The sequence below is a fragment of the Gigantopelta aegis genome, chromosome 10 (genome assembly GCF_016097555.1).
Source record: "Gigantopelta aegis isolate Gae_Host chromosome 10, Gae_host_genome, whole genome shotgun sequence".
In the NCBI taxonomy this organism is placed as follows: Eukaryota; Metazoa; Mollusca; class Gastropoda; order Neomphalida; family Peltospiridae; genus Gigantopelta; species Gigantopelta aegis.
The window spans coordinates 88,688,117-88,703,175 of NC_054708.1; the positions used below are offsets into that span (position 1 = coordinate 88,688,117).

Genomic DNA, 15,059 nt, shown 5'->3' on the forward strand with positions numbered 1-15,059 from the left:
ATTCTGGAATTTTGAGTTGAATTGTGGAAAATAACACAACGAATGGGGACAAATCACATAAAAACGTAATATTATGTTGATGGTTTGCAGAAAATGTGATATTATCATTGGGTTTTTTTTATGATGACAAAATAGAAGAACCTTGTGTAAATTATAATTGATTTTGTTTGCAGTGGTGAAACAAAGAATGCAGGTTTACGGCAGCCCATACCGGACATGCATGCACTGCGGCAAAGTGATTCTTAAGAAAGAGGGAATGACTGCATTCTACCGCAGTTTCACCACACAGCTGGCCATGAACATTCCCTTCCAGGCGATTCACTTCATGACGTACGAGGTCATGCAGGACACACTGAACCACGATCGCCGCTACAACCCACAGACGCACATGATATCTGGTGCCCTGGCGGGGGCTGTGGCCGCGGCAACCACGATGCCACTGGACGTGTGTAAGACGTTGCTCAACACTCAGGAGCAGTGCGCCAAGAAGCGGGTTACGTGCATCAGCGGGATGTCTTCCGCGTTCAGGACTGTGTACGAGTTCCAGGGATTCCTCGGGTATTTCCGCGGACTGCAGGCCAGGGTTGTGTACCAGGCCCCCGCCACAGCAATCTCCTGGTCCGTGTACGAGTTCTTCAAGTACATCATCACCGAGCACCAGAAAAAGGACGACTCTCACTTCCTGGCTACACCCATCCACGCGTCACCAGCTGTGGTGCCTAGATAGATCACAACATAACTCGGCCTGTCTTTCTATGTAACACTTGAGTAAGTCCTCCAACAATATCTATTTACAACACATTTAAATGAATAAACACACCACACACTTTCAAACCACCTTTCAACCAAGTATTCAACCTCATTCCATACAATCCAACAGACCATTGACACATAATCACAATAATAAACAATGTTATGTCATCACATAATATAGAATGAAATGTTCAGTCTTTCACGATAACCCCCACAGTCCATAAAATAATTCACCACATCTTCACCATCCAAAGAATAAGCACACCTCCACAGCTCAGAAAGGAATTAATTGAGTTTTGTTATCATATGTCCACCATCACAAGCCGCTTATTAACATGTTCTCCATGTTCCCAGTCTATCACCACATTATAAACATGTTCTCCATGTTCCCAGTCTATCACCACATTATAAACATGTTCTCCATGTTCCCAGTCTATCACCACATTATAAACAAGACCCAACCAACTACTGTTCCCAGTCTATCACCACATTATAAACAAGACCCAACCAACTACTGTTCTCAGTCTATCACCACATTATAAACAAGACCCAACCAACTACTGTTCCCAGTCTATCACCACATTATAAACAAGACCCAACCAACTACTGTTCCCAGTCTATCACCACATTATAAAGACCCAACCAACTACTGTTCCCAGTCTATCACCACATTATAAACAAGACCCAACCAACTACTGTTCCCAGTCTATCACCACATTATAAACAAGACCCAACCAACTACTGTTCCCAGTCTATCACCACATTATAAAAACTCAACCAACTACTGTTCTCAGTCTATCACCACATTATAAAAACTCAACCAACTACTGTTCTCAGTCTATCACCACATTATAAACAAGACTCAACCAACTACTGTTCCCAGTCTATCACCACATTATAAACAAGACCCAACCAACTACTGTTCCCAGTCTATCACCACATTATAAACAAGACCCAACCAACTACTGTTCTCAGTCTATCACCACATTATAAACAAGACCCAACCAACTACTGTTCCCAGTCTATCACCACATTATAAACAAGACCCAACCAACTACTGTTCCCAGTCTATCACCACATTATAAACATGTTCTCCATTTTCCCAGTCTATCACCACATTATTAACATGTTCTCCATGTTCCCAGTCTATCACCACATTATAAACAAGACCCAACCAACTACTGTTCCCAGTCTATCACCACATTATAAACAAGACCCAACCAACTACTGTTCTCAGTCTATCACCACATTATAAACAAGACCCAACCAACTACTATTCCCAGTCTATCACCACATTATAAAGACCCAACCAACTACTGTTCCCAGTCTATCACCACATTATAAACAAGACCCAACCAACTACTGTTCTCAGTCTATCACCACATTATAAACAAGACCCAACCAACTATTGTTCTCAGTCTATCACCACATTATAAACAAGACCCAACCAACTACTGTTCCCAGTCTATCACCACATTATAAAGACCCAACCAACTACTGTTCCCAGTCTATCACCACATTATAAACAAGACCCAACCAACTACTGTTCCCAGTCTATCACCACATTATAAACAAGACCCAACCAACTATTGTTCTCAGTCTATCACCACATTATAAACAAGACCCAACCAACTACTGTTCCCAGTCTATCACCACATTATAAAGACCCAACCAACTACTGTTCCCAGTCTATCACCACATTATAAACAAGACCCAACCAACTACTGTTCCCAGTCTATCACCACATTATAAAAACTCAACCAACTACTGTTCTCAGTCTATCACCACATTATAAAAACTCAACCAACTACTGTTCTCAGTCTATCACCACATTATAAACAAGACCCAACCAACTACTGTTCCCAGTCTATCACCACATTATAAATAAGACCCAACCAACTACTGTTCCCAGTCTATCACCACATTATAAACAAGACCCAACCAACTACTGTTCTCAGTCTATCACCACATTATAAACAAGACCCAACCAACTACTGTTCCCAGTCTATCACCACATTATAAACAAGACCCAACCAACTACTGTTCCCAGTCTATCACCACATTATAAACAAGACCCAACCAACTACTGTTCCCAGTCTATCACCACATTATAAACAAGACCCAACCAACTACTGTTCCCAGTCTATCACCACATTATAAACAAGACCCAACCAACTACTGTTCCCAGTCTATCACCACATTATAAACAAGACCCAACCAACTACTGTTCCCAGTCTATCACCACATTATAAACAAGACCCAACCAACTACTGTTCCCAGTCTATCACCACATTATAAACAAGACCCAACCAACTACTGTTCCCAGTCTATCACCACATTATAAACAAGACCCAACCAACTACTGTTCCCAGTCTATCACCACATTATAAACAAGACTCAACCAACTATTGTTCTCAGTCTATCACCACATTATAAACAAGACTCAACCAACTACTGTTCTCAGTCTATCACCACATTATAAAAACTCAACCAACTACTGTTCTCAGTCTATCACCACATTATAAACAAGACCCAACCAACTATTGTTCCCAGTCTATCACCACATTATAAACAAGACCCAACCAACTACTGTTCTCAGTCTATCACCACATTATAAACAAAACTCGACCAACTACTGTTCCCAGTCTATCACCACATTATAAAAACTCAACCAACTACTGTTCTCAGTCTATCACCACATTATAAACAAGACCCAACCAAATATTGTTCCCATTCTATCACCACATTATAAACAAGACCCAACCAACTACTGTTCTCAGTCTATCACCACATTATAAACAAGACTCAACCAACTACTGTTCCCAGTCTATCACCACATTATAAACAAGACCCAACCAACTATTGTTCCCAGTCTATCACCACATTATAAACAAGACCCAACCAACTACTGTTCCCAGTCTATCACCACATTATAAACAAGACTCAACCAACTACTGTTCCCAGTCTATCACCACATTATAAACAAGACCCAACCAACTACTGTTCCCAGTCTATCACCACATTATAAACAAGACCCAACCAACTACTGTTCCCAGTCTATCACCACATTATAAACAAGACCCAACCAACTACTGTTCTCAGTCTATCACCACATTATAAAAACTCAACCAACTATTGTTCTCAGTCCACTGAGCAACAACTGTTCTACTGTTCTACACACCATGTGCTACACTTCTCAGGTTGTTGATAACCATCGAACTACCGAGTTTGCCATAGTTCTTTTCCAGAAAGAACTCCACCAAGAATCCACCCGATGACTGTAACTCTTACATGACTAAGAGTGTGATGTGACTTCAGTTCCTCAATGCATGTGATGCACCTCGCCACAAACATCTCTATATCATAGATCCACCATTTCATGTGGAATAAAAAGAAAAAAGAAAAAAAGATTTCTATAATCATCACTTTGTACCACATATATATTTACCATAATATATTTCATATACCACTTTATACACTTAGACTGGTTCACATTCTTTTCTTCTAAGTCAAAAACTTCCTATCGCACACAGTGCACAAAATACATAAACTTCAATCAACTGCTAATTAACATAGCTTCATACATGTTACATCATTTAACATTCAATGTTAATATTTCAAACTTAAAATACAATAAATGTCTGTACTCAAGCTCTTATACCAGCTTAAATTCACTTCCAAAATATTGTTTTATATAAACATACTTCCACCAAATGTTATGTAAAGAGTGAACAGGAATGGGAACTCTATTTATGTGCTCATATCCACAGGGTTGAGGCACACCCACCCCGGATTCGGTTACTGACATCGCCAGTGGCCAACTCTGGGGCGGGAATGTCAAGAGTGACCAGTGCATTCAAGCACCCTGCTTTTATTCACCAAAACCACTCATACCCAAGCATACAATACATGCACCACACACCAGTTGATGCCCATACTCTTCACTCGTCCTCTAGCCAAGATACACCTCTTTTGTTACATAAAACTAATCTTAATTGTGATCCAATTGTTTTGTTTTGTTTAATGACACCATTGGAGCACATTAATTAATTAATCAGGATTGCACATACCACGGCCTTTGATATACCAGTCGTGGTGCACTGGCTGTAACGAGAAATAGCCCAAACCGACATTCTTGTGAATGCTTTACCACTGGGCTACGTCCCGCCCCTTAAATAAGTTGATGGTAGGCGAGACGTTTAATTGTGTTGTGTGGCGGAGAGGTTTAATTGTGTTGTGTGGCGAGACGTTTAATTGTGTGGTGTGGCGAGACGTTTAATTGTGTTGTGTGGCGAGACGTTTAATTGTGTTGTGTGGCGGAGACGTTTAATTGTGTTGTGTGGCGAGACGTTTAATTGTGTGGTGTGGCGAGACGTTTAATTGTGTGGTGTGGCGAGACGTTTAATTGTGTTGTGTGGCGAGACGTTTAATTGTGTGGTGTGGTGAGACGTTTAATTGTGTTGTGTGGCGAGACGTTTAATTGTGCCAAGTTGTGTAGTGAATTTAAAGTGATGTGTAAAATGTTTGTGTATTTTCAGGTCAAACAAAATGATGATTTGGTTACTGCTGAAATTAAGAGTGTATTAGACCATCAGTCAACCTATCAGGATGGTTAATGTCACTAATTACTATTTTTGGGGAGTATTCTAGTGTAGATTTAATACAAAGAATTAAGACATCTGATTCGTCAGCGGGATGTTTTTAATACATCAGTTAAATTGTGGTTACAAGAAAAGGCATTTTCTACTTTGGTACTAACGTAGATAAAAGGTAAACTAAATGATCACTGCCATAACATACTGGAATACGTTATTTCAGTGAAGCATGAAACAAGAAAACTGGCTTGTTTGAAACCAACCAAAAATATTGAAATATATCACGATATTAAATTAAATTAACCAGTTGATTGAGGAACTGAAACTTGTGTGATCAAACAAAGTACACTATTATGTAACAGTCACTATTAGGCAGGAAAAAGATGGTTATCTACTCACTATTAGGCAGGAAAAAGATGGTTATCTACTCACTATTAGGCAGGAAAAAGATGGTTATCTACTCACTATTAGGCAGGAAAAAGATGGTTATCTACTCACTATTAGGCAGGAAAAAGATGGTTATCTAGTCTCTTCACTGTCATTTTCGTTCAGGGTCTGTTATATGCACACCAAAACTTGCTTTTTGCATTTAATGTGTCCAGTAAGAATTGTTTATTTTGGGGTAATTTATCAATACATAACAGTTACATATTTGATTAAATGGTAAATAAAGTGATTATATAAATTAAAAAATGTGACTGTTATGTATGCCAATAAATTTCTCCCAAAATTGAGAACAATTCTAAAGCAACCAATATAGTATCCAATTTTTATATAATTTTTTTTCTTCTTCTTCTTTACTGCAAATCCTCATCTGCAATGGCATTATTCATCAAAAGATAATAATGCACAGGGTTGTTTTGGTGACTTCGTATAACAGCCAAAAGTTTCTACTTCTAATAACTTTAGAAACATGATTCTTATACTCAAGATAAAAAGAGAAATAAAATCACAGAAAAGAGAAATTTACCAAGCAAACATTTAAACAAATAAAACAATTCAAAGCGTCTTCTGAAAATTTATATAAAAAGTGTTTTTATGCATCTATAGCTCTTTGCATGACTAAATTGAGAATGAAAGTTTATTGTGGTTTATGTTTGTACTGTTTCTTATGTCATGAATTTCAATTGCCTGCAAACAGTATGGTAATTTTTAGCTATTTTGTTTTCACTTTGTGGTGCACTTAAACAGTTAATAGTTTGGTAAATACCACATGTACAAGTATACCACTACGAGGAAGTAACAAACTCGTGGTATTTGTGTTACTGCCGTTACTGCCATGTACATCCTCATCTGGTTGTCGGATGAAGAACCTGAGCAAGCACCATTACACAATGCATTCATAACCTTCAATGTCAATCAGTTTTCCACAAACCGTTTGATACAGACGTAACCATATGCACTGTAAAAAGTATTCTAGTTCTGGATTGTTAATTAAGATTATGGTGATGTATTTTAAAAAAAAAAAAAAAGCATAAATGTGGCTTCTGTTTTTCTTTTTTTGCTTTATTGTAATGAAGATCTGTCTAGTTAGGACTGTTACATTGAAGGCTCAGTTGTGTGGATATAATGCTAAGATGTAATGTGTCGGATTTCTATCACATTTCAACTTCTTTATTGTGTGCATTGAAAAAGTGCTAAAAATAACTTATTGAGTATGGTATAGAGATTCAACCTTTTAAGGATCTTTTCAGCTTCTTTTTTTTAAAATGGTTATCACAACCTTGCTGATGTGCTGAAAAAATTACAAAATGAGTCACTATAACTCAGATTGTCATTTTGACTTATTTGAACTTATTGTTAGTAATGTTACTTTATTATTATGAATACTTTGTCTAATTGATGAGGTAAATGTATCAAATTAACTAATTATTTTCAGTAACAGTAGAGTCGAATAATGTCTGCAACATTTGGTAACAATGCTGCTATTTTATTTATAACTGGTTTTATTTTCACATAACTGAATAGTGTCACCAGTGTTTAGGTTTCAGTGATGGGTTTTGTTTGATTGTGAGGAAATAGGTCGGGAATATTCAGCTTTAAATGTACAGGCTTGGTACAGAGCTGGATGGGTTAGTCTCATTTATAGTACAAAAATTCAAAACGTTGACGAACTACGGTGAAATGACAGTAATATTGATAATGGAGGCATGTTTTGGAGAGCAGCCAGTGGAGTGTAGGCTGGTTAGTGTACCCGATGTTCTGTCAATGTAAAGTGATGGCATCAATGTTGTTATCCTCAACATGCCACTGGTTGGCAGAGTATGTAAAAAATAACCATTTGTTTTAGTTTGTGTCTAATACTTTATGCATGTCTTTTGTTTTAGTTTGTGTCTAATACTTTATGCATGTCTTTGTTTTAGTTTGTGTCTAATACTTTATGCATGTCTTTTGTTTTAGTTTGTGTCTAATACTTTATGCATGTCTTTTGTTGTGCTTACCGTTATTATTTTAGATAGAACTTGGTTTAGATATATCCAAATTAAAATACCCATTTTTATTTAGTCATAAACAATATATATATATATATACTGAATGACAAAAGAAATACAAATAAATGCAAATACCCTGTATATAATCCCAACAGTGTAAATTATCATGTGATGTGAATTAAACAAACTTCATTTAGGGCCATTCAAATATTATGTAACGCTCGAGAAGGTGGGTATGTATATGTTCAAACATTATGTAGCAAAATATTTTGTTGGTGGTTTTTTTCCCCCCCAAAAATGGTGTCACAATGACAATGCTTAATATAGGTAGTTATAGTTAGATGTAAACACACAATAATGATTATAAGTAGAGTAGAGTGCTTTCCCAAATATCATATGAGCACACCATAGTATGACTTGTTTGTGAATGGGAGGGGGGTGGTCTCCAAGTGTTATGTAATGGGTGGGTGGGTGGGTGTGGGGTCTAGCGTTACAGAGCATTGCAGGGGGAGGAAGGGTGTCTAATGTTGACAGATATAGCATTACTTAATATTTGAACGGCCCCTTACATGTCCGGTGGCTTGTAATGACAAGATTTGACAATTTCAGTGTTGTTCCGTTTCACCACCAGGCTTCGAATAAGTGGAGAACAGCCATTCACCATACTAGGTACATTTTTCTCAACACAGTGTTTTGAACAGAGACACGTGACCACCACCTAAATGTTGATCAGTTGTGTTTATATATAAATTGCACACACCGGTATGAGTACAATGAGAACAGTGACATGAAGGAATCATGAAGTATCAGCGTGTTTAATAATGGTCATTTTAAACTTAATAAATGTCTTGTAACCTGTAGATTACTTGTGCATGGGTTAGCAGGCACTATATTTGTTTTGATGCCTGTAAAACAACACATTTTATTACTAATTAGTACTTTGTGTTTCTTTTGTCACCTAGTATAGCTTGTGTGTATGTATGTCATCTGTTGGGAAGCTTATAGTAATCTTTACTTATTAACATGGTTGGGGTGAACTGATCCTGTTTGTTTGCTGTTAACCTAATTTACAAATGTATTTTTTAATATTATGAGTCAAGATTTGTTTACATTTATTGATGTGTGTCAGAATGATTGTCAGAACAAACTAAAACCGTAAAACAATTCTGGTTTGCTGTAACTAAAACATATATTGAACACTATTATTTTCCTTTTAGAATTTGGTTGATGTTTAAAAAGCTATTGTTTGAGATATTCTTGTAAGAATTGGTTGCCATTTGATGTTCTACAACACAGTATATAGCATGTGTTGTAATGTGTAACTAATTGATATTATTTCCAACATGGTATGATATAAGACCCATTTTTGAACTTTTGTTTTGATGCTGTGATGACTGTTTTCCATGGAATTTTTATGCAAAGTGAGAAGAGTTATCAGACATGTTAACTATCTGTAAATATTACTGATAACTTGGTCGTGATGAGTAATATCTCTAAATATTACTAATAACCTGGTCGTGATGAGTAATATCTCTAAATATTACTGATAACCTGGTCGTGATGAGTAATATCTGTAAATATTACTGATAACTTGGTCGTGATGAGTAATATCTGTAAATATTACTGATAACTTGGTCGTGATGAGTAATATCTGTAAATATTACTGATAACCTGGCCGTGATGAGTAATATCTGTAAATATTACTGATAACTTGGTCGTGATGAGTAATATCTGTAAATATTACTAATAACCTGGCCATGATGAAAATATTACTGATAACCTGGTCATGATGAGTTGCAGTAAACTAGTACTGTTTCTGTGGTTAACCTGGGAATTGTATCAAACACCAAAGAATTGCAATGTCTGATTATGAAACAGTTGTGAAATTTAAGTGTGAACTTGCATATTGTATGTTGATATATTTAGTCATGAAAAGGAATGAATTCCACCATTTGTTTTATATATTATAATCAGAGAAAAAAACTTCAAAACTTCTTTATAGTCATATTAGACAAACATTTAGACATAGGAATGAATTCCACCATTTATTTTAATATTGTCATGTTTCATGTGGTTCTGTTAGCATGTGTCAGAGGAAGAACCTTTACACTGTTAGCAGCCATTTTGTTTATTAAGTGAACCAGTAGGCTACACACAGCAATTGTTTTAAAGTGTGTATCCACTGTGCTGGTTGATGATTGGTCAAATACAGGGTGACAGGTTTCCTGTGTTATGGTTGAGGTGTTTGTCAAAAGATGAAACTTTTACACTCCTGTCAATCATGCATTTACAGCTTTCTCATTGGGTGATTGACAAGTGTCAGAAGATAAGACTTTTACACTGGTGTCAATTATACAATATACAGCTTTCTGATTGGATGGTGGGTGTGTTGGAAGAAGACTTTACCATACTTGCCAAAAATTGTACAACTTTCTCGTTGGATGATTGAAGTGTGTCAGAAGATAAGACTTTTACACAGGTGTCAAACATTCAGTAGGCAGCTTTTTCATTGGATGTGTGGGATGATAAAAACATGTCTCTGTCAGTAGATCAGACTTGACCAGTTCAGCCAATCTATCTACAGCTTTCTCATTGGGCCACGGGTGTGTTGGGTGAAGACTTGCACATACTGTCAAAGTGGATGATTGATATGCGAAAGAAACAAAGTGTCAATCAAATTACAGCTTCCTCATTGGATGAGCAATGTGTGTCAGAAGATATACTTTTACACAGTTGTCAGCCAGTCAAATTACAGCTTTCTCATTGGATTATAGGTTTGTCAGAAGATAAAGACTTTTACAAACTTGTTATTGGATGAAAAGTGAATCAGAACGTAAGGATTTTGCAGATTTCTTGACTTTTACAAACAAAATTCCTAAAACAACTTTAACATTGACTCTTTGGTGCATCACAATGTTTGAAGGTATAACATGGTTTTGAACAGAATCTGGAATAGATAATGAACTTTGCTATGCATTTCAAACAGGGATCTCGAAACCATTTTACGGATAAAAGTAGCAGCAGCAGGCCACACGAGGTTTTAAGGAAATGAAAGCCATCTTGGATGTCCAGTATAGATTTGCCAGCACGGACTGTTCCATGAGATGTGAATGCGCAGCATGATAGCTGGCAGCTGTATGTGCTTTGACACCCACCCACCCCCCACCCCCACCACCACCACCACCACCACCATGTTGTTACTGAGAGTATTCGTCCATCGTCTCGTGGGTGTCCAGTAGCTGTACGGAAGACCTCTGCCTCGACCTGTGTCTACCGAGATTATAGTATAATATGTGTATCCACCGGATTCGTACGGAGCTGATAGCTGCTTGGTGAACAAGATTGTGTGAGTGAATCGTCCCGAGTTTGTGATGTTCACCTGCCATGCATTCTGGAGGAGCGGAAGGTAAAAGCACGTGACCACCGCCGACTGCCCTATCAGAATGGAGAACTTCTACACGGTGGCCTGGTGGTCTTTAACAAAGGTCTCACTTTGACCCGAAGTGCTTTCACAAATCGTTGTTTTCTTACCATGGATCTGCCGCATTTAGAATGCATGGTGCTAAAATAAAATGTGTGTAGTGTGTTTTAATCAGTATTTACCCAGGGAAGAATGTCTTCTTTCTTTTTTTCTTCGTCTTTTTTTTTTTTTTCTTCGTCTTTTTCATGAAAGTATACTTGTAATACTATTATTATGTTTTGCTTCTGGTTGGGGGGGGGGGGGGGGGGGGGGGGGTCTCTCTCTGTTTTTAGGTGTGAAAGTGTCAAGAGTATATTATTAAACACATGTAATCTTCTATGTTTTGTTGTTTGTAAACTTGTCTGTGTACTGCCAGTAACGTACTGGTAAGAGTGTGATGTAGTGAAACGTCGCAGGACTCATTCTCCTTGATCAACTTGGGATTATTTTTACATCCCAACCAGTGCTCAACAACTGCTACATCAGATGTCACAGTATGTACCGGCTCACATTTGGGGCAAAAGGTCAGTTAAAGTTTGTTTTGTTTATCGACACCACTAGAGCACATTGATTTATTAACCATCGGCTATTGGATGTCAAACATTTGGTAATTTTGACATATAGTCTTAGAAAGGAAACCTGCTACAATTAGTAGCAAGGGATCTTATGCACCATAAAGACAGGATAGCACAAACCACAACCTTTGATGTGTTTTCCCACCCAGCCACCCTCTGCTCTCTCTCTTTTTCTCCCTCCATGCTAATCTGTTTTCCCTGTGTGTGTGTGTGTGTGTGTTTAAAAGATCCAAAACGTAGTTTAGGTCGCACACCTACAATTACAAACTTGGGCATTCTGTGTAAAACTATTATTAATTGGAATACAGAAGAGTATTCATAACTGCATCAATAATCCTTTAATTTATCATTGTACATAGACATACGGGCTTCCATTTTTTAAATTATGTTTGGCAGGCCGATTTTTGCACAAATTAAACAAAAATGTCCGAATCTGGATAACTTTTATTCACTTTGACATTTCTGCCAAACGACTATATAAAGTTGCAAACAAATCGTTTCGCATATTTACGTGAACTACAACTAATATTATAGGTAGAGTGATGGGTGAAAACAGGCCAGCTCATTTTGCCCGAATATCAGTCGTTTTTGTTCGAATTTAAAGATTTGTTCCCAACACTGGGGGAACTTGCCTCGTGTCGTACGATAATGATTGGACGTGTGTGTGTGTTCATTGGAACGTAAGTAATATTGGTTCTGCCTTAAACTTTTGGCTTCAAACTGTAGTGTACTGATCCATTTCTTTTGCGACTTTAACGACATGCGGGGTTTTTATATTCAAAATGTTTAAGATGTCAAATAGATGTACGGTTTTGGTGGGAGGAGAAATTTTATAAATTAAAAACTCCGTTTTGAGGTGTTTGGTGGAGCTGACAGCACTTTCGGTGTGCTGACAGGTGCAGTCGAACTGTGTATGCAAAGCGCCTGAAGACAATCGTGTGAATGCGCATTGCCAGGCGTCAATTGTAGTCACGAATTGGGACATGGTTAATGTATCGAATTGCATTGACAACCCGCAATTTTTAACTTGGATATATTCTTAGGAAATCAGACGTGTTACAATTCGTATGTTTTTGCCTCGAGCACCTTCCAAACAAACGTTAAGGGCGGATATTTATAATTTTTGTAGGGAGGGATTCAATGAGGGGTTTTTAAAGACATTTTCTTTACCATTCCTATTTATTTATAACTGAATTATAACTGCATGGCTCAAACCTCAATTTTTAAGTGTTTGTTGTTGGCAGACCGGCCTCAGTGGCGTCGTGGCAGGCCATCGGTCTACAGGCTGGTAGGTACTGGGTTCGGATCCCAGTCGAGGCATGGGATTTTTAATCCAGATACCGACTCCAACCCCTGAGTGAGTGCTCCGCAAGACTCAATGGGTAGGTGTAAACCACTTGCACCGACCAAAAAAAGGAAGAAGTGTTTTATTTAACGACGCACTCAACACATTTTATTTACGGTTATATGGCGTCAGACATATGGTTAAGGACCACACAGGTTGTTTTTAGAGGAAACCCGCTGTCACCACATAGGCTACTCTTTTATGACAGGCAGCAAGGGATCTTTTATTGCGCTTCCCACAGGCAGGATAGCACAAACCATGGCCTTTGTTGAACCAGTTATGGATCACTGGTCGGTGCAAGTGGTTTACACCTACCCATTGAGCCTTGCTGAGCACTCACTCAGGGTTTGGAGTCGGTATCTGGATTAAAAATCCCATGCCTCGACTGGGATCCGAACCCAGTACCTACCAGCCTGTAGACCGATGGTCTAACCACTACGCCACCGAGGCCGGTCTGCACCGACCAGTGATCCATAACTGGTTCAACAAAGGCCATGGTTTGTGCTATCCTGCCTGTGGGAAGCGCAACTAAAAGATCCCTTGCTGCTAATCGGAAGAGTAACCCATGTAATGGCGACAGCGGGTTTCCTCTCAAAATCTGTGTGGTCCTTAAAACTATGTCTGACGCCATATAACCGTAAATAAAATGTGTTGAGTGCGTCGTTAAATAAAACATTTCTGACCGCACGCATGCGCCGCATCCTTTCACAACAGATCCGGCGCGGTGGTGGGGTTAAAAGGAGTGTATTTGAACGTGTTTAAAATTTCTTCAATTTCAGGTCTTCAAATATAGCATTATCAGCCTTCTGAGCTCAATAAGAGGAACAAGGAGGTGGGGTGGGTGCTTTGCCGGCTAATATGTAGTTAAGTTGTGTTCATCAAAAGACTCCTCACCTTACACATGGCTATTTGACTAAAATAGGGGAGGGGCGTGCCCTCCCCTAATTTCGCGACTGTCTGTCTATCGTGAAGTTGGCAGTTCGTAACGAGAGTAACGTATATTAATGCTGCGCCATTGAAATATGGGAAGTGCATTAAGTAGGTGCATTATACGGGGGAAAAACTCAACAGATGCACTTAGTGATAAGTTAATTACTTTAGCAGAAAAGTGGGAAATGTTATCACGCTGTTGATCAAAGGCATTGTCAAATTGAAATATATTATGTAGTTTAAAATGACGAATGGACATGTTTTAAAAGCTTTTACAAAGAGACGGCATTAATAATATTGTACGGTGTATCCTGGTTCCGTGTCTAAGAAAAGTAATAAATCTTTAAATTAAGACTAGGCTTTGTTAAAGTCTATCCCATACAGTTACTAGTTGAAGTGTGAAAGTGTCGTAAACACGGGCCCAAGTGGGGCACATAATATTGAGTATCCACCAGATGGACAAAAAGGGAAAATGTAATTTTGAAAAAGGCGTCTTCCCATATCCGTACATTTTGGGTGCGGGGAGCACACACACACACACACACACTCACTCTCTCTCACACACACTCTCTCTCTCTCTCCAGGGCCGTACCCTCCGGGGGGCAGCTCTCTCCCTCCCCCCTCCCCGGCCGAGACTCTTGTCCTTTTTTCTCTTTTTTTTAATATATCTCCAGTAATAGCATAGAAATGTTTAATCTTTATAGTATGTTAAAAATTATTTATAAAATTTAGTGCTCCCCCATGGATTTTGGTCAGGGTACGGCCCTGCTCTCTCTCTCTCTCTCTCTCTCTCTCTCTCTCTCTCTCTCTCTCTCTCTCAATCGCTCTGTCTCTTTCTCTCTCATGGGACGGGATTTAGCTGAGTCGGTTGAGCCTCGCCTGATGTGCTTGGTCAAAGGCCGTGGTATGTGTTTTCCTGTCTGTGGGAAAGTGCATATAAAAGATCTCTTGCTACTAATGAAAAAAATG

General features: G+C 38.4%; 1 protein-coding gene across 1 annotated transcript in view; it reads left to right on the top strand.

Moving 5' to 3' along the window:
- LOC121382780 (mitoferrin-2-like) overlaps positions 1 to 10,930 on the top strand; it is a 30,417-nt gene extending 19,487 nt beyond the window's left edge. Inside the window, exons 4-5 of the mRNA XM_041512378.1 lie at positions 174 to 768; positions 5,292 to 10,930. Coding sequence (XP_041368312.1) covers positions 174 to 727 — 554 coding nt within the window. The 3' untranslated portion in view covers positions 728 to 768; positions 5,292 to 10,930. The remainder of the gene's footprint in view (positions 1 to 173; positions 769 to 5,291) is intronic.
- The last annotated feature ends 4,129 nt before the right edge of the window (positions 10,931 to 15,059 follow it).